Source organism: Protopterus annectens, chromosome 3.part1 (assembly GCF_019279795.1).
Source record: "Protopterus annectens isolate FY-2018-M chromosome 3.part1, PAN1.0, whole genome shotgun sequence".
NCBI lineage: Eukaryota > Metazoa > Chordata > Ceratodontiformes > Protopteridae > Protopterus > Protopterus annectens.
The window spans coordinates 1,600,740,602-1,600,764,186 of record NC_056732.1 but is presented as its reverse complement, the minus strand read 5'-3'; the positions used below and the strand labels follow the sequence as shown (position 1 = coordinate 1,600,764,186).

The following is a 23,585-nucleotide window of genomic DNA, read 5'->3' as shown; positions in this document are numbered from 1 at the left end:
ATGTCCAGGTGAGGGCCGCCCTCAGCAGAGCAAAACACACAGCATCACTGTGACCTCATGGTATCCCTGGATGTGTGCTACCTGCACTCCAAGAGGACATACAACCGCATATAACACTGATAATTTATCTTGGCTGTACTACAGGATATGTACCTGGACAGTGGCATACAGTGACAGTGGTCCCACACCACTAAGGAGGCACCTTGACTTGACCCTGGGAACTACCACATCATATGCATAACCGGCCTGGTTTGCTAAGCTATGGAATTATGCAGTATGGGATGCATATGCAGTGATATCGGGTACTTGCAGACACTTGTTCCCAGCCAGTGTGCCTTTGTGATGGGCTGATCCTGCCTTTTGAACCTGGCTGACCTTTCAAAGCAGTCACTACAACCATTTCTGAGGGCAACGCACAGACAACTGCTGCCAGGATCATGGCCTAAGACTGATTGACATGTAATGTATGGTCATCCCCTTTTGGTGGAAGTACGTACACACAACATATCACATGGACATACCTATAGATACAGACCTATGAGACATTTGGAGGGTTCACAGTATGCACACTATTAACCTGCTACTTTGCATTACCTGTGTTTGTCGCAGCTGGTTGCGTTACCACTACTTCTGATTGCTGCTGCTACTGTCACTGCTGACAGCTTAGAGTCACAGTGTGTAGGTTTTTTTTTGTTCTCTCTCTCTCTGTTTTCTCTCTCCCTCTGTCTGCTTCCAGACAGTGCAATGAATGTATTGCATATGTGGAGTGTTATTACTGGATGCTTTTGTAGGTATCTGCATAGGTCCATGTGATGGCCGCTGCACCAATTATAAGCCAGCATTTGCTAATTGCATACAGCCAGTTGTGTACTGATTGCAGTTCTCACTGTGATTTCAGGTCAGTGCTATAAAAGGGTATGTGGGATAGGCGTTGCCCTTTCAGATTGTAAGGGCGGGGACCATGCTGGTATGCTGTGGACACTGTTCTGAGAGTGTAAAGGTTAGTATCTCTCTCATGATTCAGGCTTTCTCCATTCCTCTCTCCTGTTCCCTGTAGTAAGTGTGTATGCACAATGACACCTACAGCTATATATTTATATATATATATATATATGTATATATATATATATATATGTACATATACATACATTTATATATGTACATTAACTGACATTATTACCTACAAGCTAACAACTAGCATGGCTGTTTCTGTTCACACACTACTATTATGGGAATCCAGTAGTTTTGACAGTAATTCTACATGACATGCTTTGGGTACTACACATCCTATATTCCCTTTACATTCATCCCTACTATTACATGTTATATTTATTTTAGCACAATGTTCTTGTATAAGAGTCATGGCTTAGTGGTAGGTCATACAGACTAGTGTTTCCAAGGTCCTGGGTTCGGGACTGACAGTGGGATTTTATTTTGCTTTTGAACTGAGTACAGGACCTGTCAATCAAAGTGACTAAGGCACTTTTAAGCAGTTGTAACCGGGTTAGCCCTGGTTTGCGCGGAGCTCACGCATGCGCACTGACGTTCAGCTCCGCGCACACCCGCTTACAACCGCTTAACAGTGCTTACTCTGGCGCACACCCGTGCTATTTTCTTTGAAAGGAATGAAAATGGGGAGACAGGAAAGTGGTGAAAAAGGGGTCACAAAGAGGGTAAGACAGAGGGAAACAAGCTTGGGATTTGCAGGAGGGATGTAGGTAAGGCCCATAGCTGCCCATTTCTTCATCAGCAACAGCTGTGCATATGTATGTAATTTGGTGTGACATTTGAAACCTTCCACCCCTGAGACAGGTGTCAGGACAACAATAATACTTGTTGTACAGCCAATTGTAATTGATAGATTCCATGTCCAACAGACATGTGTGCGGAATGGGCAGCTATGTATGGGGCGTAATTTTTTTGTGGGTACAGAGTGCCCTTTTTTTTTTTCAGGTGAGAGTGGTATGTCAGGTGAAGGAAGTCGGTACAGCTGGGGAGGTAGGTTGGGTAGGTAAACAGACAAGACAAACAAGACGCATACAGGGGCGGTGTATGACACGTGTGGGGGGGTTACACAATTGACGGGGACGGAGGTTTGGATATCCAGAGCCCATGAGCCCACAGATGGCAACAGTGGAACTGATATCCCCACCCATAGGCAGTTGCCACTGTTCCTTCACTGCCCAGGACGGGGCTGTGCTGGGGGCTGTGTAGGCCGGGCAACAGGCATGCCCGTATGTTGTGCCACCCATGCCTCAAGCTGGCATAGGGGCTCGAGAACAGAGTCCCGAATCTCCCTACGCACCACAGTCCGGACGCTACGGAGGGTGAGTGGTGGTTCTCCTCCGGCCACACTTGCAGAGGGGGGGTGAGCCCCATCCCCTGCAGCGCTTCCACCCGCAGGTGGCACAGGGCCACCGGAGGAGGGTCCGGACTCAGCACTAGTGCCAGGTGCACTCGCCAGCTGAGGTGGGAGAGGTGGGTCCGCTGGAACCCGCCTTTCCTGTCATCCTATGTTTTGCATTATGTCATGACAGTTTGGGTTAGTGACATATAATACTATTCAAAATTAGTTGTAACAGCATGCATTAGTATTCCCATTAACCAAACACCCAGATATTCACACCATTGAACAGCGTGCATAACACATGCATAATTTGAACAGCAATACACAGTCCAACAACATGCAGGGTTAATTGATGGCAACAGGCCATCAGGTTTAGATGTATAAACAGGGCAGATGCATCAACGGACATGCAAATATATATGACCCAATAGGACAAATGTCCAGGGGTGTTAATTGTGATTGCACATACCATTTTCACGTGGAATGGGTTATATGTGGTTATAGGGTGGGGTGAAGAAAATAATATTAACACCTTCAAATACCAATACATATGCTGTACATTTCTAATAGCTACAGATGTATACACACTACTGTTCTAACTACAGTCTCCTATATGATAACTATTTCAACTTGGTGATAAGACTGTTACTGCAACATCAATGTACATTTTATTGTTCTTCATACACATTCATATCTAGCTTTGTTCAGCTACATCATCCTGCTACATTTGCTTTATATAGCTGTAGACAAGTGTGGATGTTTGGTATATCAGACAATCATCCTATCTGCATATTGCAGACTGAGAGCAACATATCCAGATTTTGGCATACACATTCCAGATGCAGCAACACGTTGAACAGATTTTGCTGTTTGGTTTTGATTCTCACATGCATTTCATTCTGTCTTGACTGCAGTATACTTTATTCAGGGGTTATTACTACTGTATTGCTGGATTCATGACACTTTCTCACACACTCTCACTTGTTTTCATTTTACTATTCAGGATGGTACTTACTTCTAGGCTTTATTGACTTGTTTTACCTGTAGTTATTACAATCCTTTCCAGCAGTCTCACTTCTGTCATGTTTCAGTATTTCAACAGGGATATATTTCACACATGTGATTTCATCATCTTCTGCAGCTGTACTTTTCAGCCTGCTGCAGGTTGTGTACTATTTTCTTACAGGTGGGGCATTTTTATTTCAGAATTTATGTCAGACATTTTCATTTTTCTGTTTGGCTTACAGGCTGCAACACACTTTTGTAATCAAGCAATACTTGTATACACTTTCACACTGTTACTTGCACATTTTATTCCTTAGTGACTACACTGCACTCTTTTGCTGACTGTCATACTTTTATATTTCTTTACAGTTACTGGTAGTGGATTACTGACCTGCCTGGTGGCAACAGCACCAGCCTATCGCCATAGGCTCTGTGGTTCGCAGAACGGACACCTGCAGCTGTAATATAAATGAAGTAATATTGGAATACACATCTCCATAATATCAGCTAGTTTAATTTCTTACATACATAATTAAATGTAACTTACTCAGTAGTGGGGCGTTGGGCATTTGCCGGGCCTCCTGGATCCAAAGGTTCAGTTGGTCCTACTTGCGTCTCTTCAGGTCCGCATGGTGGTGACGGACCTGCTCACCAGTGCTTGGAATCCCTGTGGCACTGGTGAGATCATGAGCCAACCGGTCCCATGCCTCAGCCCTGTATGCTCCCCAGAGGACCTGACCATGAATGAGTTGGGCCTCATGATTGTGGACTAGGAGCCAGACCATGTACCTGGACTCCTCAACGCCCCACCTCTGTGCTCGAAAGCAACTACCCTCTCCTACTACTGTCATTCTGCCTGCAGTTCAGTTCTACAATCGTTTATGCTGTGTATTCCCGCCTATGGGGCTTATATAGTCCGTTTTTCCTGCACATATCTGTGATTGGCCATTTTGGAATTGTATCAACTTCAGTAAACTTGCATTGTCATGCTCCAGTTTGTATTCATTCCTGTATATTAGCTATTATTGCATTTATAGGTACTGCTGTCGTGGCTTAGTGGTTTGGTACCTTGACTTTGGTGTATAGTATCCTGGGTTCGAACCTGGCCACTACTTTTTATTTCTTATGACTGTCTAGACATGCTGAGGGGTGTGTCTGTGTAAAGGCAGTTTTGATACGGCTTGCTCAACGTTGCCCGTCGGTTAGCTTGTTTGCACGGTGCACAGCTCTGCGCAAACGGAGTACGCTTGTTTGCACGGTGCGCAGCTCCGCGCAAACGGAGTACGCTTGTTTAAGCCTCATTTGGCTATCAACACGCATATTACGCTCAGCTCAGTTAGGGGCACATAGCTTTAGCGTGTTAAACCACTGCTGAGCTACGGGCACTCATTTTGCACCAGCTAAACCACTGCTCACCTACGGGCAGATGCAGTCACCCTGTTAAACTGTAGCTCAGCTATGGGCACATCTGGCATTTTTTATAGTTTTGTTACCTCACATTTCTTCAATATAAATGGGCTATTTCATTACATTTTACATAAATATGTACACATAAAATCACATTTTGTCAGGGACTTGTTTCGTGCTTATTTTGCTAAAAATAAAAATTGGTGTTGTGGGGGCTCGAACCATGAATGTCTGCTCTTCAACCAACATCTCTACCGCTACGCTATTGCTTCTTGGCTTACTTTGCATATTTAGTTCTTATATGCTTTCCCACTGACTACTAACTGTGGCTGCGCTACGGGCACGCCCTCGCAAACGAGCGCACTCACGGTTAAACATCTTTACAATTTAAAAAAAAATTATGAGATGTTCATTTGTACATTTTATGTTCGTAGTCTGTGGGGGCATGTGTTGTGTTGTGTTTATTCACATTTCCATGGACTCCGTCGTGGGTGTTCACTTTGGGCACGTTTCCTCTTCTGGGGGCGTGTCCGCTTACAGGGCTCGGCCTACGGACATGCCCCCTACTGTCTTACACGGACCGTGTTAGCCTTAGGTGTGATTCAGCATGCTCTCATGAATATGCAGAGCATGCTGACATCACTCCGTTTAACTGCAGCCTCCGTGTATGAGTTATAACTCTTACACAGAGGCTTCATGAATCCTGCCCAGTCTTTCTCTCCTAATTACCTACCACAGAAATTTGATGGCAGAAAAGAAAAAGTCTTTTTGTACTTGGTTAGTTCATAAATATACTACATTAATGTTTTTTTTTTTTTTTATTTTTAGAGATGGAAGAAAGAACTGGAGAAACAAAGGGAAAAAAAGCTTGGAGAAGAAAGTTCTTCAAAAAAGGAGGTAAATCCTTTATAAATGTCTTCACTGTCTATATAATTAATAATAAAAAAGTGAAAACTGTTTTAATATTTATTCTTTCCTTGTTATTTAGAAGAAAAGAAAGCTAAAGAAGAAATTAAACAGGGTGAGCAAAGTTTTCAGATAAGTTTTCAATACTGAAGTAATAGATTTTGGAATTTGATTAGTGTAACATTTTGAAGAAATATGAGTAAATTTCACAGCAATTTAACATGTCTAATGTGTAGTACCCACAGCTCAAAATAAAATTGGAGTACATGTCTGTCACATTTGTCTGCACCTGATTACTTGTGGATTGTTTGAAGGATCTTTAGTGGCATGTTATTTACCCCTTCCTCACTGATAATGTTAAATCATCATGGAGATGTTAATCTTATGTCCTGCTGTTATGTATGGATGTTTTATTGGGTCATTTGCTCTTGCAGTGTGACATTTTGTTGCACATTTTAAGTGGTATAATAAAACATATGCAGTCACAAATAGTGTGGTCTGTCCTCCAGGAAATGTATATTCCAGCAGAAGTCTGTGGAATTTCTACGTACCGCTTCACATGATAGACTAACTTGCTCCTTATTATTCAATGGTGTATACCCCTATGTCACACTTCATGTACTTCCTCCCTATCAAAATGTGTGATGTATTACACACACACACACACACACATATATATATATATATATATATATATATATATATATATATATACGCACACACATGCACTGTGTGTGTATATATATCTCTGTATGTCTACATATATATATATATATATATATATATATATATATATATATATATATATGTGTATATAGTTCATAGATGGTTCATAGATTAGTACTAGGCTAACTGCCATTGCAAGGCATTTTAAGCCTAGCCAATTATCCCTTGTGAGACTCAAACCCTGCACCTTGTGTTTGGAAGGCAAACACCTTAACCATTAGGCCACCCTCAAATATAGTTTTCTTGTTTTCCTAGCTATAGCATATTTCTTGGTTGTTATCCACTATACTTCACTTGTTAACATTTCTGGCTATTTGGATAGTGATTTTTTTGCTTAGTAGAGCTGTTTTAGCATTATTTGTGTTTTGACAGATATTTTTAAGTTATTTTGAATTGTTAATTAGTATGTTACACAAGACCACTGGGTTTAAAGTGTTTGGCCTGCAGCCAGAAAATCTCGCAGCTGGAGCCCCACTCCTTTTGCATGTGTTATTTAAGGGTTACACACCTGGATGCAAATTGTGAGGCATGTGTGCCTCCTTTGGTTCCAGGGCACTACAAGGATGGTAAGGGCAGACTTATTCGGAAAAGGTCTTCCCGCTCATTCGGAGAGTTTGACACCTACTGCATCAGATGTCTTTCCTCCAGGTTGAGCTGCAAAAAGGAAAAAAGAGAGAGATGTCTAGAGAATAAAGAAAAGGACAAAGATTCAGAAAAGGAGGGTTGAAAGCCCAGGAAACAGTTGCCATATCCTGTAGATCACTTTGGTCCAGCACCTAAGAAACCTAAGTGTTCGGAGCTGAAATCTCTTTGGATCTAATTTTCAGCTCTGAATCCTGCATGCTTCTTGTCAGAGCCAGTGATTTCCAGGTTTCACCCCTCTTTCTGCAGGAGAAGCATTTTTTCTTTGGTGGCCTCATCTTTTAGGTCCTTCCATTCGTTAAGTCTCTCAGAAGCGGAAGTCAACAGGATGATGCAGACTTTTCCTTCAAACTTGAATTCCGCTGGAGGTCATCCAAGCACTGACCCCCTTGGGGGCTCCTGGAATGGCCGCAACTGCCCCTCCACTGGTTTCTCATGTTCTGAAGGCCGCAGATCCAAGTTTTCCCTCTAGAGCATCAATATCTGAACCGATAGTCTTTTCAACGCCGTCAATTTTGATTGCTGTCCTGATTCCAACACAGTCAGATCAGGATGAGTCTGAGTCCGAAGCCTTGGAGCCAAGGCTCATGGGATGAAGCAGACTCCTAAGCTTTCAGATCCATCCCTTCCCCGTTGGCACTCGATACCTTTGTACTATTGTTGACCTTGGACCTGGAGCTCGTTGAAGTTGTGGATGGCCCCTCCTTGTTCCTCTTGCGGATTTGATGACCCACATGGCATTTTTGGCATTAGAGACATTTGAAAGGGTTCTCTCCAGATCAAGATAAGAGGTGTCTCTGCAGTGATTGGCTCTGTCCCAGTCTTTGGTGGGTCCTTTATCCAATTCTTTTCATCCTGATAGACTGTAACAATCTACCTCCTCCAGCCATGGGGAATCCTCCCCATCCAATTCTGAGCCTTTCCCAGAAATCCATATCGGCAGGTGCTAAAGAAACAGACTTTGCAAGAGGAGACATTTAGACTCCTTGCCGGAGTTGGTCACCAAGGTTACAGACTTCGATGAGTTGGAGGGTTCCCCACAACCCTCTCTAGAGGACATCACCTTTGGTGATATTTTAAAACTGATGAAGCAATGAAGGGATTGGTCCACCAAAGCAGCCTCTCTTGAGGAGTCTGTGTTTCTTGAGGCTTTTGGAACTGATCGTTGTCACTCCTAGGTGTTGCAGCCTGCTCATGAACTCCTAGATGTTCATCATATTAATCACTGTTCAAGTGGCCTTATAACTGTGTGGGGTATATCCTGCTAAGGATATAACAGGACACCTTCCACATGCCCAAACTGTCCGGCATCTTGAAATTAGCTGACCAAAAGACAGGTTTGAGTGCCAAGCCTTTCAGAGCTTTACTGCCACTGAAGAGGGTGGTTCTCTATGATTTTCAAGGATTGGTTGGCTGGTGCTGTTTACTGACCAGATAAGTTCACTTTGGGGAAACATCCAATTTCATATATTTGTGTCTTATCACTTTAGGTATTTTAAAACTGTGAGTTTTGAGTTTCATCGGACTGTCACAAGACTATTGTACTTTTAAATGGGAGTGCTGTTTTTTCCTGTCAGATTAAAATTGTTAGTAAAAAAATGATGTCCTTCAAGGATGCATCTGCAGTCCTAACAAATGGGTTGTCCTGCCTCAGGCAGCCCTTCGGTCGGCCGGATTCCAAAGTCTGGGTCTGGCCTCGGCTGATGTCGCACTTCACCCGACGTCATAGCTGCTGTCAATTGGGTATAAAGGCATCAGCCGACACCATTTTCCTCAGTCTTTCTTGCCGCGCGGTGCCCGAAGCAGAAGCTGTTCGCAAGTGCCGGTCGGTCAGATCCAGAGATTTCTACTACCGAAGACTTCTAAAAAGCTAAGTACCCCGTTGGGGACTCTTTCTTGCCTCAGCCGATGTCAGAAAAAATAAATAATTGTTTAACTTGTGGGAAACAAATACCTCATAAGTATTTCCACTCTTACTGCCTTCCTTGCTTAGGCCCAGACCACGACGTAGCAGCTTGTCTAGCCTGTGCTTCCTTCAACCGACGGACACTTAGACGTCGGTCGGAGTTTGCGGAGGAGATGTTCTTCATACCACATTGCTGCAGTCCTAACACTTGGGGTAGTCCGCTGTCCCAGTCGGCCCGAATACCAAAGTATATGGCTGACGTCGGTCAAGGCGCATTAGTCTGACGTCAGGACGTCAGGGTACAAATGCGCATGACCGACGTCATATCCTCAGTCTTTTTTGCCGCATGGTCCGATGCAGAAGCAGTTTTGCAAGTGCAGGTTGGCGTTCTGAGATTTTCCGAAGTCGGAGTTTCAGACCGAATCCAAGTTGGCTAAGTACCCCGTTGGGGATTATTTTGGTTTTTTCTTGCCTCAGTATTTTACCGGATGTCAGAAAAAGTGAATAACTGTATTTCTTGTGGGAAACAGATACCTCATAGGGATTACCATACCTTGTGTATACCTTGCTTAGGGCCTGAGCACGACGTTGTTGGCTGTCGCTCTTGTGCTAGATTTAACAAGCGCACTATAAAGAGAAGATTAGATTGTGCCAGGTTAGGTTTTGGGAAGCGGTGTACTTATAAAATGCCGTCGGATGCTCCGGCCGCTTTCAAAAAGCGCAAGGACAAAGCAGCAAAGCCTAGGCTGGAAGAACCGTCCGTCCCGGACGTCGGTTCTTTAGAGGGCTCGGTGGAGCCAGGGGTTCAGCCAGAAATTTCTTTGGAATCCCAGGGAGAGACTTTATTACTGCAAGATGTGACCTCTCAGGAGGTAGGCCAGGCGGAAGGGGCTTCTCAGGTAGCTGTTCTTCCCTCCCTTCCTAAGGTGGTTAGGCCCTCCTGCTGTTTCCAAGGCTTCTCCCAGGGGCAGGCCAGGTTTTGTTTCAGGAGTTACCCCTAGTTCTTCAGGGTCTGTACCTAAGAAGCATATGCTTAAGATGGCAGAAGATTTGATTACAATGATTAGAGGTTCTATGCCCCTCCTGATAAGAGGCCTAGGGTGGAACCTGAGCTTGGGAGTTTTGAGCAGTGTTGGATGCTTCTGAGTCTTGGCTGAAGATTTGCAGGAGTATTCCCTTACTCTGATTCTGATGTAGATGATTCTACTCCTTCTGCTTCTCCTCCTGAGGATTTTTCATTTTCAGAGACTCTTCATTCCATGAGGGAGCATTTTAAATGGGAAGGTCAGGATTTCTCTGATTCCAGGAAAAGGCTTAGGAATTTTTGTTTCTACCCCAGCATAGGCCTTTAGCTATACCTCCTGTTCTAGATGTGGTAGAGGATGTTTTTGCAGAGGCTTCTCTGAACCCTGACTCTTTGCCTCCTGCTCCAGTTAAACCGGATAGATATTATAGGGTGCCTGAAGCTCATAAGTATCTTTTAAGAGTCCTAGGGCAGACCCAGAAACTGTTTCACAGGGGCCTAAAGGTGTTAAGGCTTCTGTTGTTAAAAATCCTGTTCCTCCAGATAAAGAGGCTAGGGCTTTGGATAGATGGGGAAAGAAAGTGTATACTTCTTCCACTTTGGCCATGAGAGCTTTGAATTGCCAGTTTCACATGTTGAAATACCAAAATTATCTCCTTTCACAATTAAAGTCTAAGGTAGATGCTTTGGCGGAAGGTATTGAGTGTAAAGAGTTGCAGGATTTAGTTCATGTTTCTGAACAGGTGGGTAAGCATTCTTTGCAATGTGGTTTTGATGATGTGCAGGCCTCTTCGAGGGTGGCTGCCACTGGTTCGGTTCTTCGCAGGCACGCCTGGTTGAGGGATCAGAATTTAGCTGAGCATGTGAAAACAAGGATTTTAGATGCTCCTTTACAATCTGATGTGTTGTTTGGTTCGCCTGTGGAAGCAGTTCTAAAGAAAATGGAAGACAAGGCTAAGTCTATGCAGACTGTTAAAGATTTTTGCAGGTTCAGCCTCCAGTTTAGTAGAAATTGGCCTACCAAGGGGTGGACATATCCTGCTTATGATTCCCAGTCTAGGGGTAGGTCTAGGCGTGGTAGAGGCAGAGCTCAAGGGTCTTTTAGGCCTAGAACAGGAGTTCACCTGCTCAGTCTTCTGGTGAGGGCAGGGGTCAGTCCTTTCGTAAACAGACACAATGACCTGCCTTTTCAGCTGCCAGAATCTTCTCGTCTGGCAGCACCTTTGGGAGGAAGGTTGGCACTTTTCAAAGAAAACTGGAGTTTAATTACCCAAGACAGATGGGTATTGGATATCATTCACCACGGTTACAGGTTTTATTTCCATACCTTGCCTCCTTTCAAAGGCATGCCAGACATTCCTCCTCAACAAAGGAAAGAGGCTCACAAGCAAATTTCTCTGTTGCTCCAAATAGGGGCCATTCAGCCGGTTCCTGTGCCAGAAAGGGGCCTAGGATTTTATTCTCGCCTGTTCCTAGTACCAAAAAGGGGAACACTTGGAGACCAATTTTGGATCTGTCTAGCCTCAACACTTATCTGGACATTCCCAAGTTCAAAATGTTGCCGTTACAACAGCTTTTACCTCTGCTGGGCAAAGATCACTGGATGGTAACTTTGGATCTCAAGGAAGCTTACCTTCATGTTCCTATCAGACTAATTTGCAGGAAATATCTGCGTTTCGAGCTGGGAATTCTCATTATCAGTTCTCTGCATTGCCCTTTGGCTTATCTACTGCGCCAGAGTATTCACAAAGGTTCTGGCTCCAGTGATAGCTTTCTTCAGGCTAAAAGGAATACAAATCTATCCTTATTTGGACGATTGCCTGATTCTGGCTCAAGGAAGGGACCTGCTTCTTCAGCATTTGGAATATGTGATAGCAGTGCTAAGATGCCTAGGGTATTCTGTGAACGAAATAAAGTCCAGTCTAGTACCCTCTCAAGACATGTGCTTTCTGGGTGTGAGACTGAATACAGCAACAGATGGCCTTTTAACCCGGACAAACAAAAGAATCTTTCTCTTTACTTCCATCAACTATCTCATCAGTCCGGGCTGACTGCAAGGACAGTCCTTCAAGCCTTAGGGTTCATGGCATCTTGTATTCTGGTACTTCCCAATGCCAAACTGCATATGAGGAAGCTACAATGGTATCTGAAAAATGTATGGACACAGCACTGCCAGGATTTGGACACTGTCATTCAAATAATACCTTGCATTCAAAAGGAATTTTTGTGGTGGGCTCAGGAATGTCACCTAAACAAGGGACTCTCTGTGACCCGGCCAGAGGCGAGTCAGATTCTAACGACAGATGCCTCAGACACAGCTTGGGAGCTCATCTGAATGGAAAGTGGATACAAGACAAGTGGCCTGCCAGACTGCAGCATCTACATATCAACATGAAGGAGATGTTAGCAGTCCAGTTTGCATTACTGGCTTTCAAGGATTTACTTCTTCCAGGGCAGGTGTTGATTCTAACAGACAACACAACTGTCATGTGGTACATCAACAAACAAGGGGAACACATTCTTATCCTCTATGCAGGCAAGCAATGATTTTGTGGGAGACTGCGTTAAGCTTGCAGCTGAATCTTCAAGCAAGGTTTCTGCCAGGAGCACAGAACTCCTTAGCAGATGTGTTAAGCAGGCAAATCATGGATCCCCACGAGTGGAAACTGGATCTTCATGTATTTCAGACATTGACAGTGTCATGGGGAACTCCAGACATAGATCTGTTCGCTTCTCCACTAAACCACCAGCTGCCAAAGTTTTGCACGAAAAGGTTTCATCACACAGCCTGGAAAGTGGATGCTCTTTCTTTCAGTTGGACAAATCTTCATGTGTATGCCTTTCCACCTCTGCCTCTCCTCCCAAAGGTACTTCTAAAGGTCAGACAAGACAAGCCAAGGATGATTTTAATTGCTCCAGATTGGCCTCGGCAGCACTGGTACCCATTGCTGAGGAGTCTGGTAAGGAAGCCTCCATGGCCCTTACCTTTGATTCCACACCTATTGTCTCAGAAGGACGGGCATCTGCTCAATGTCAAGCTTCACTCTCTCCATCTAACAGCCTGGCATATTCTGTTTTGAACCATGGCAGGTCTCAGCTTCCTCAACAAGTTTTGAATGTGATTATGGAAGCCAGAAGACCTATTACAAGGAAAGTGTACGCAGGAAAATGGAAGAGATTTTTATTTTGGTGTGCAGCAAAGGATTTGGATGTTTCTGAGCCAAATTTGAGTGTGGCTCTTCAATATCTTACTGAGTTATTGGACAAAGGTTTGTCTTTCTCTTCCATTAAGATTCATGCTGCAGCAATTTCAGCTCACTATGATTGTGACCCACCATTGTTTTCTCATCCTTTGTTCAAGCAATTTCTTAGAGGGGCAAAGAATATAAGACCCCCGTAGAGCTCCTACTCCTGCTTGGGACCTGAATTTTGTGTTGGTGAAACTCACTCTACAACCTTTTGCCTGCAGCTACTGCTGAATTGAAATACTTGTCATGGAAGACTGCTTTTTTGTTAGCCATTACATCTGCAAGAAGGGTGTCTGAATTGCAGGCCCTTATGGCGGTTGAGCCTTTCCTGATTTTTCATAAGGATAGGGTATCTTTACGTACTAATCCTTCCTTTATGCCTAAAGTGGTTTCTAGTGTGGCTTTAAACCAAACTATTCATTTGCCTACCTTTTATGCAGATCCCCAAAATAAGGGGGAAAAGATTTTGCACACTTTAGATGTACACAGGCAGTTGAGTTATTATTTAAGCAGGACTAAGGATTTTAGGCAGTCTCAGCAGTTGTTTGTTTCTTTTGCTTTGAGTTCTCAGGGCAAGCCTGTGTCAAAACAAACTATTTCTAAGTGGATTGGGTTTTGCATTGCATTTTGTTATTCCCATCATGGTAAGGAGATTCCAGCTGGGATTAGGCCTCATTCCACTAGGGCTACTGCCACTTCAACAGCATTTCTAAGGGGTGGCTACTAAGGATATTTTGGAGGCAGCTACTTGGAGTTCAGTGCATACTTTCTCTAAGCATTACCACCTTCCTCTCTACTCTAAATCTAGGGCTGGTTTTGCCACGGCTATTTTGCAGGGCATGTTGTCAGCTCCTGCTTCCTTATGATTTGCCAGCCTCCCTTACCTCTGCTTTGGGATTCTACCCAAGTGTTAGGACTGCAGCAGTGTGGTATGAAGAACATAGTACAGTTTTGTACCTACCATAAATGTAGATGTTCGAAGATTCACATTGCTGCAGTCCAATTTACCCTCCCTCCTTCCCCTCTGTGTTTAGGGGTGGTTGTGTGGGTGAGGTTATACTCTTGTAAATTTGTATATATTGTATATCTATTTGGTGCAGGAGTGTGTGGTGTTTTTTGGTTTTAGCCTTATCTTTTTAGGGTCTTCTGACATCTGGGGCAAGAAAAGACTGAGGATATGACGTCGGTCATGCGCATTTGTACCCTGACGTCCTGACGTCAGACTAATGCGCCTTGACCGACGTCAGCCATATACTTTGGTATTCGGGCCGACTGGGACAGCGGACTACCCCAAGTGTTAGGACTGTAGCAATGTGGATCTTCGAACATCTACATTTATGGTAGGTACAAAACTGTACTTTTTTTGGTCCCGCTTTTGCTTACAAAATGCCGTTGGAGACTCCGACTTCACAATTAGCTAAAAAGCGTAAGGAAAAGGACCGACACTCGCGGCCCGCAGTTTCGGCCGAAACCGTGGTTAAGCCAACCGCGAGTGTCTCTGTTTCGGCTGAAACCGAGTCCTCGGTTCTTCCTTCGGCCGAAAGCATACCTCCTACAGCTGAGGCCTCACACAGCATGGCTGAATCTGCTACTGAAATTTCTCCTGCTGTAGCAGGCACCCAGGATTTATCAGATACTATTCCTTTAGACATATCTACTCCTGCACGTGGAGCTGCTAGGCCCCCTGCATCCATGTCTATCAAGGCTTTCTCCAGGGCTAAAGCAGCTAAATCTTCTAAGGCCTTGCCTGCTAAAACCCCCCCACACAGGCCTAGCTCTAGTTCCCAAATGCTCAGCCTGGCAGAGGATCTCATTTCTTTGATCAGGGGATCCCAACCTCACCCTGACAGGGCCTCTCATCCCCCTCCAGAGAAGAGGCCTAGAGCAGAGCCCCCTGAACCAGTTTCTACGGATTATTCCTCTGATGATTCAGAAAACTCTAATCCTCCAGAGGGCCCTTATTCTCCATATGAGGATTCTGACGCAGAAGACTCCATTCCTTCTGCCTCTCCTCCTGAGGAATTTTCTTTTGGGGAAACCTTGCATGCTATGAGGGAACAATTTCAATGGCAGGGCCAGGATTTTTCAGATTCTAGGAAACGGCTAAGGACCTTTTTACATTTGCCACAGCATAGGCCTTTAGCCATTCCTCCAGTACTAACAGTTGTGGATGATGCATTCAATGATGCTTGTACTGCCCCTGACTCTCTTCCCCCGGCCCCTGCTAAGCCCGACAGATACTACAGGGTCCCGGACACACATTATCACCTGTATAAGGCTCCTATTGCAGACCCTGAAACTATTTCTCAAGGCCCCAAAGCTGTAGCAACTGCCAAAAACCCCCTCCCCTCTGAAAGAGAATCTAGAGCATTAGAGAGATGGGGTAAAAAAGTTTATACTTCTGCTACTCTTTCGGCTAGGGCTTTAAACTGTCAATTCCACATGATTCAGTATCAGGAATTTTTGTTAGAGCAGCTAAATAAAAAACTATCCTCTCCTGAACCTATAGACCATAAGTCCCTTCAGGATTCAGCAGGTCAGTAATCATTCCTTAAAATGCGGCTATGATGCACTGGAGGCTTCCTTTAGATCAGCTATGACTGGTACAGTGATCAGAAGGCATGCATGGTTAAAAGAGCAATCCTTACCAGACCATGTAAAGTCAAAGCTCCTAGATGCTCCCATGGAGAAACTCAGTTTGTTTGGCTCCCCTGCACAGCAAGTGTTAAAGAAGGTGGAGGAAAAAGCAAAATCTGTCCAAACAGTCAAGGATTTCTTACAGGTCCAGCCTCCTAGGTTTAGTAGAAATTGGCCTTCGAAGAATTGGTCCTTTCCAGACACCACCAGAGCACAGAGAGGCAGAAATAGGCGCTCAAGAGGCAGAGGTCAATCCAGAGGTGCCTACAGGGGACATCAGTGGCAGCCTAACAACCAGAGAAGTACTGCCACAGATCCAGCTACTACCACTTCCACAGGACAGTCACAGTGACTTGGCTCTGATATCGCCTACCAGGGAACAACTGGAAGCACCCTTAGGCGGAAAGCTAGCCTTATTTTCAGTAAACTGGCATTACATTACAGGAGACAAATGGATTTTACAGACAATAGACAAAGGTTACAGGTTTCACTTCCATACTCTACCAAGGAAGAGAGGAATGCCAAACCTACCACCAAACCAAAAGACAAACGCTCTAGGACAAATCAACCACTTACTAAGGATGAGAGCTATAGAAAAGGTACCGGCTATGGAACAAGGACAAAGGATTTCATTCCAGACTTTTCCTGGTACCAAGAAAAGAAAACCAATGGAGGCCTATTCTCGACCTGTCCGCTCTCAACACATATCTCATTGTTCCAAAATTCAAAATGCTGACCCTACAGCAACTTCTTCCCATGCTGGGCAAGGAGTCTTGGCTGGTGACTCTAGATCTCAAGGAGGCATACCTGCACGTCCCTATTCGACCAGATTGCAGAAGATACCTCAGATTTCTTGCAGGATCAGAGCATTATCAATTCTCAGCATTGCCCTTTGGCTTATCTACTGCGTCCAGAGTATTCACGAAATGCCTGGCATCAGTAATTGCTCATTGCAGGCTTCAGGGAATTCAAATTTATCCATACCTGGACGACTGCCTGATACAAGCGGATAACAAGATCAAATTAACAAAAGATTTGGAAAAGGTTATTCACCTATTGCAGGCCTTGGGATACACAGTCAACATAAAAAAGTCAAGGCTGGTACCATCCCAAAGGATTACATTCTTGGGTGCAGAACTGGACACATCAAATCAAATGGCATTTCTCACAGCAAAAAACAAAAACAACTACCACTCTATTTCAAGGCATTAACAACGCAGAACCAGCTTACAGCAAGGAAAGTCCTGCAAGCCCTGGGTTACATGGCATCCTGCATAATATTGATCCCACATGCCAGACTACATATGAGGAAGTTGCAGTGGTACCTAAGGAATTTATGGTCTCAGCACAAGCACAGCCTAGAAACCCAAATTCCAATAATTCCATGCCTGAAACAAGAATTCCTGTGGTGGGCTCAGGCCTGTCAGTTGAACAAAGGACTGCCTTTCCACAGCCCTCACCCAAGCCAGACTATCACCACGGACGCCTCAGATCTCGGTTGGGGGGCACACATGGCAGACAAGTGTATACAAGGCCTATGGACACAGGACCAGCTGAACCTACACATAAATCAAAAAGAGATGCTGGCAGTGAAGCAGACAATTCAGACATTCAGACCGTTTCTTCAACAAGGTCATTTGCTGATAAGGACGGACAACACCACAGTTATGTGGTATATCAACAAGCAGGGAGGCACACATTCATATCCTCTATGCCGGATGGCAATGGACCTGTGGAATGTGGCCCTGAACCTCAACATTCAGCTCCAGGCCATATTTGTGCCAGGAAAAGAAAATATACTAGCAGACACCTTAAGCAGAACTACCACGGATACCCACGAATGGATGCTGCATCCGGACATCTTCAAATCCATTACAAAGAAATGGGGGCTACCAGAAAAAGACCTATTCGCGGCCCCACTTGCTTGGAAGGTGGACTCCCTATCCTTCAGTTGGGAAAACCTAACAGCATATGCATTCCCACCTCTTTCTTTGATGCACAAAGTGCTACTGAAGATCAAAGAAGATCACCCAAGGATCATACTGATAGCTCCAGACTGGCCGAGGCAGCATTGGTACCCGCTTCTGAGAAGTATGTCTCAGGCACACACATGGCCTCTACCTCTTGTTCCTCTGCTGCTAACACAGAACAACTTCAAGATCCTGCATCCAAACTTGAAAACACTGCAGCTAGCTGCTTGGAATCTTACATAAAACAAAATAACCCAGATTTATCTCAGAGGGTTAAAGACATTATCCTGGAGGCTCGCAGACCCTCCACAAGGAAGTCTTATTCAGCAAAATGGAAAAGATACCTCATTTGGAGTGCAGCAAAAGGAGAAAATGTATCATTGGCAAACATAGCTAACATCCTGGAATATTTTGCAGAACTTTTCCACAATGGCCTGTCTTACTCCTCCATCAAGATTCATGCATCAGCAATTTCAGCAGAATACAACATGGATTCTCCAGTCTTCTCTCATCCTCTACTCAGGCAGTTTCTGAGAGGAATTAAAAATGTAAAGCCTCCAAGGAAACCACCTCTGCCTACATGGGACCTGAACTTTGTGCTAGAAAAGTTAACACTTCCCCATTTTGAACCAGCAGCAACAGCAGAATTACAGTTCTTATCTTGGAAAACTGCTTTCCTGCTTGCAATCACTTCAGCAAGAAGGGTTTCTGAATTACAGGCATTAATGGCAGTACAGCCCTTCCTTATCTTCCATCAGGATAGAGTGTCCTTGAGAACTAACCCTACTTTTATGCCAAAGGTGGTCTCCAGGGTATCATTGAACCAAGCAATAGACCTACCAACATTCTTCCCCAACCCACAGAACTGGGGGGAAAGACTACTGCACACCTTGGATGTACACAGGCAATTGCGCTACTACCTGGACAGAACCAAGAACAATAGAAAAACTGAACAGCTTCTGGTAGCATATGCAGCAGGAATGGAAGGAAAGGCAATTTCAAAACAGACAATCTCAAAATGGATAGGAAATTGCATTAGATTTTGTTACTCCTTTCATGGGAAGACAACTCCAGAAAACATCAGACCTCACTCCACAAGGGCTACAGCCACTACTACAGCTTTCTTACGAGGAGTGGCTACCAAAGACATTTTAGAGGCTGCTACTTGGAGCTCCGTGCATACATTTGCCAAGCATTATAATCTGCCTTTATACTCCAGATCCCGAGCAGGTTTTGCCACTGCTGTTTTGCAAGGGATCTTAACTACACCATGATCTTCTTAGTGCCTCCTCCCCCAGTTTGGCTATGGTATTCTACCCATTTGTTAGGACTGCAGATGCATCCTTGAAGGACATAGTACAGTTTTGTACCTACCATAAATGTAGATGTCCGAGAGGTATGCATCTGCAGTCAGGATTACCCACCTTCCCCTCTGTGGTACTCCAAGGGTATTTGCCCATCTTGTAGCTAGCTGGGGGAATCTATTATGGTGTATTTGTTTGTATATATGTACATACATGTTTATTTTTGTTTGCTCTCTACTGTTTGGAATCATTTGCATTTATCCAAATTTAGCCTTCCTAGGGGGCACCTGGCATCTGGGGCAAGAAACACTGAGGAAAATGGCGTTGGCTGATGCCTTTATACCCAATTGACAGCAGCTATGACGTCGGGTGAAGTGCGACATCAGCCGAGGCCAGACCCAGACTTTGGAATCCGGCCGACTGAAGGGCTGCCTGAGGCAGGACAACCCATTTGTTAGGACTGCAGATGCATACCTCTCGGACATCTACATTTATGGTAGGTACAAAACTGTACTTTTTTCTGTGGAGAAATTGAGTTTATTTTCCTTTTTGGGGATGACTGTGTTTTTAAGTGTGTTTTTCTATGAAAAAAGTTACTTTAAAGGTTTCTATTTTTTCCTGAATTCCTGCTCCTCTTCCCCTTGGAAAGGTGCACCATTTTTGGCTTGATCATAGAGCAGATTACCGGTTCCAGTGTTCTTTCTTCCAGTCGCAAAAAGAAAGTTAAGCAAGCAGCTTTTGCCACCAGGTAGCAGTTTGCTACAGCTATAGGTGGATGATCTTACTGTGGCCATTTTTTGTACCTCAGTCCACTCACCTTTTAACCCAGATTCTTCTGGTGTAGTACCCATAGCCACTTAGGACTAGGGGCTAGCCATATCCTCCGTGACAGATGGGGTCCCCTCAGTGGGCAAGGGAAGAGAGACTCTTATCAGTGCTGGGTGTGGGAAAGTACAGTTGGCAAGTAAACCTATTACCAGTAGATGTTCATATGATCACTGCTGCAATAGCCTTCGCTATATGGGTTGTATCCTGCCAAAGATGTAATAGCTGGATAACTTCCAAAGCTTCAAGGCATATTCCATGTGTGCTCAAACTGTCAGGCAGCTCAAGCATACCTGACTAAAAAACAGTTTTGGGTGCCAAGCCAATGTTCTTCGTGTTTCACTGTTGCAGTCATTCCATTTGGGTAATCTGCTGGCAGGTTGCCCTCAGTCGGCCTGAATTCCAAAGTCTTGGGTCCTGCGTCGGGTGCTGTCTTCTCTTCCATGACGTCAGGTCGTCAGGGGTATAAAACATGCAGCCGACGCCATTTTCTTTAGTCTTTCTTGCCGCGTGGTGCCCGAAGCAGAAGCATTTCGCAAGTGCCGGTTGGCCGACTACTGAAATATTCAAGTTTGAGCTTCAGAACCGAAGTCTTCACTAAAGCCAAGTTCTCCGTTGGGGAAACTTTTTTCTTGCTTCTTACCGATGTCAGAAAAAGTTAATAATTGTATTACTTGTGGGAAGCAAATACATCATAAGGATTTCCATTTATACTGTATTCCTTGCCTAGGCCCTGATCACAACGTGCCTGGCTGTTGTTTTTTCTGCTAGTTTTAACCAACGCACTATTAAGCGTCGGTATATTTTTACATCCAAGTATTTTGAAAACAGATTTAACTACCCAGAAATGTCATTGGATAGCAATCCGACTACCGGAGTACATAAAAAAACGCAAAGAAAAGGGCAGAGAAAGGCAGTCGAGATGCAAAACCGACGACAAAGCTTCTCCTAAGTCAGTCGCTGGTTCGCAGCCCCTGATACCTTTGAGTTGCAGGCCTCTACCAACACCCATGTGGAGTCTGGCATGCTGCAAGATACTCAAGATATTGGACTGACGGATGTATCTCCCTCGGATGGGTCTGGAGCCACTGAGCAGGCACTGGCTTCTGAGGGTGTGTTCAGACCTCAATATTTTTATATCAAACCGACGAAGGCTGCAAAACCAAAGGCAAAGACACCTTCTAAAACTAAAAAAAAACGATGCCTGAGCCACGTGCACAGGCCTCTATGCCTAAAAAACAGATGATCAGAATGGATGAAGACCTTATTACCTTGATCAGGTGTACCCATCCCCCTCCAGATAAGAGGCCTAGGCAAGACACCGACTGTGAATCTTCAGATCAGGTTTCTATTTCTTCTGATTCCTCTTCTGATCAGGAATTATCTTTACCTCCCTATGGTGATTCTGATGCTGAGGAATCTATTCCATCTGAATCTCCTCCTGAGGATTATTCATTTGGAGAAACCTTGCATACTTTGAGGGAGCATTTTCACTAGGAGAGTCAAGACTTCTCAGAATCAAACAAGAGACTCTGGGATTTCCTTCTCCCTCAGCACAAGCCTTTAGCCATTCCCCCTGTTTTAGACATTGTGGATGATGTGTTTTCAGAGTCAAGCCTGACCCGACTCCTTACCTCCAGCTCCCAGTAAGCCTGACAGGTATTACAGGGTCCCTGACTCTCATAAATTTTTATTTAGAAACCCTGCTGCTGATCCTGAAACTATTTCACAGGGTCCAAAGGAAGTTAAGGCCTCAACAGCAAAACACCCTACCCCCCTCCGATAGTGATTCAGGGGCACTGGATTGATGGGGAAAAAAGGTTTATACATCTGCAACCTTGGCAATCAGGGCCTTAAACTGTCAATTTCATATGCTTAAGTACCAACAACATGTTATGGGATTGCCGAAACAGAAAATTATGTTGATTTCAGAATGTGCAGAAAATAAGGAATTGCAGGAATTATTGCATGCAGCTGAGCAAGTTGGAAAGCATACTTTGCAATGTGGTTTTGATTCTTTAGAGGCCTCCTGCAAGGCCGCAGTTACTGGATCTGTGATTAGGAGGCATGCCTGGTTAAAGGAACAAAATTTGCCTGATCATGTAAAAGCTAAATTGCTAGATGCACCTTTACAGCATGATTCTCTGTTTGGTATTAAGGCAGAAGAGGCTTTAAAGAAAATGGAAGACAAAGCCAAGTCTATGCAAACTATTAGATTTCTTACAAGTACAGCCACCTAGATTCAGTAGACACTTGTTGTATCTTTCGGCTTTTTCCCGGTTAGGGGTCGCCACAGCGGAACTTTTATGTACCGAGTTGCCAGCCCTGATGCACAACCTTCAACGAAGGTACACCCATTCACGCATGTCTCCACACAGAAGATGCTGTTAGCTGAGAATCGAAAAGGACGATGTTTTACTGTGAGGCAACAGCGCTACCGCAGCACCAGTAGACACTGGCCTACAAAAAATTGGTCCTTTCCTGTGTCAAACAGAGCTCAAAGGGGCAAATCCAGACGCCCAAAGGGTTCTAAGTACCAGGCTCAAGACTCCTACAGGTCAAAGCAGTGGGGCGTATCCACCTCCAAACCTGGAGGAGATAAAGCACAAACCTACAGAAAGCAATCCCAATGACTTCCCTCTGCCTACACCAAGCACTTATCTTTTGGCAGCACCCATAGGGGGAAAATTAGCACTTTTTGCTCAAAATTGGCAGTTAATAACCCAGGACAATTGGGTACTAAATGTATCGCAAGGATACAGATTCCATTTCCACACTCTGCCAATGACAAATGGTTGGCCAGATCTGCCAAAAAAAACAATAAGCAGAGGCACAGAAATAGGTTACATCCATCATGGATATGGGGGCCATTCAGGCAGTACCAGAACAGGAAAAAAGGACAAGATTTTTACTCAGGACTGTTCTTGGTACCCAGAAAGGACAAGACCTGGCGGCCAATACTGGATTTATTGATTTTGAACACATACCTGGACATTCTAAAATTCAAAACCCTCACTTTGCAACAGCTTCTGACCATGCTGGGCAAGAATGCTTGGCTGGTGACTTTAGACCTAAAAGAGGCATACCTGCATGTCCCAATAAGACAGTCGTGCAGAAGATACCTCAGATTCAAGGCTGGCTTAATGCATTACCAATTCTCTGCACTGCCCTTTGGCTTATCTACTGCGCCCAGGGTCTTTACAAAGTGCCTGGCACCAGTAATTGCATTTTGTAGACAAAAGTATTCAAATGTATCCTTGCTTGGACGACTTGTCTCATTCAAGCAGAGAACAAGAACACTCTTCTGCGACACCTGGCGTTTTGTGAAAAGGCTTCTAACATGCCTAGGGTACACAATAAACGAAAAGAAATCACAACTGGTACCCTCTCAAAAGATAACATTCCTGGGTGCAAGCTTGAATACAACTGCCCAGATGACTTACCTCACGCCATACAAACAAAGGCAACTGACTACTTACTTCAAACTGATGGTGACAAAAACATAGTCTTCTGCAAGACAAATTATGCAGGCTCTGGGCTTCATAGCATCCTGCATCCTACTTATTCCATATGCAAGACTGCATATGAGGAAACTTCAGTGGTACCTAAAAAGTTTATGGAGTCAACATTCACAGAGT

The 23,585-nt window shown here is 44.4% G+C and overlaps 1 protein-coding gene across 2 annotated transcripts in view; it reads left to right on the top strand.

The window, feature by feature from the left end:
• The window catches only part of FAM133B (family with sequence similarity 133 member B), a 677,034-nt gene that overhangs the window by 441,334 nt on the left and 212,115 nt on the right, over nt 1-23,585 (top strand). For both annotated transcript variants that reach the window (XM_044067632.1, XM_044067633.1), the window contains exons 4-5: nt 5,588-5,656; nt 5,748-5,780. In XM_044067632.1, the coding sequence (XP_043923567.1) occupies nt 5,588-5,656; nt 5,748-5,780 (102 nt within the window). The remainder of the gene's footprint in view (nt 1-5,587; nt 5,657-5,747; nt 5,781-23,585) is intronic.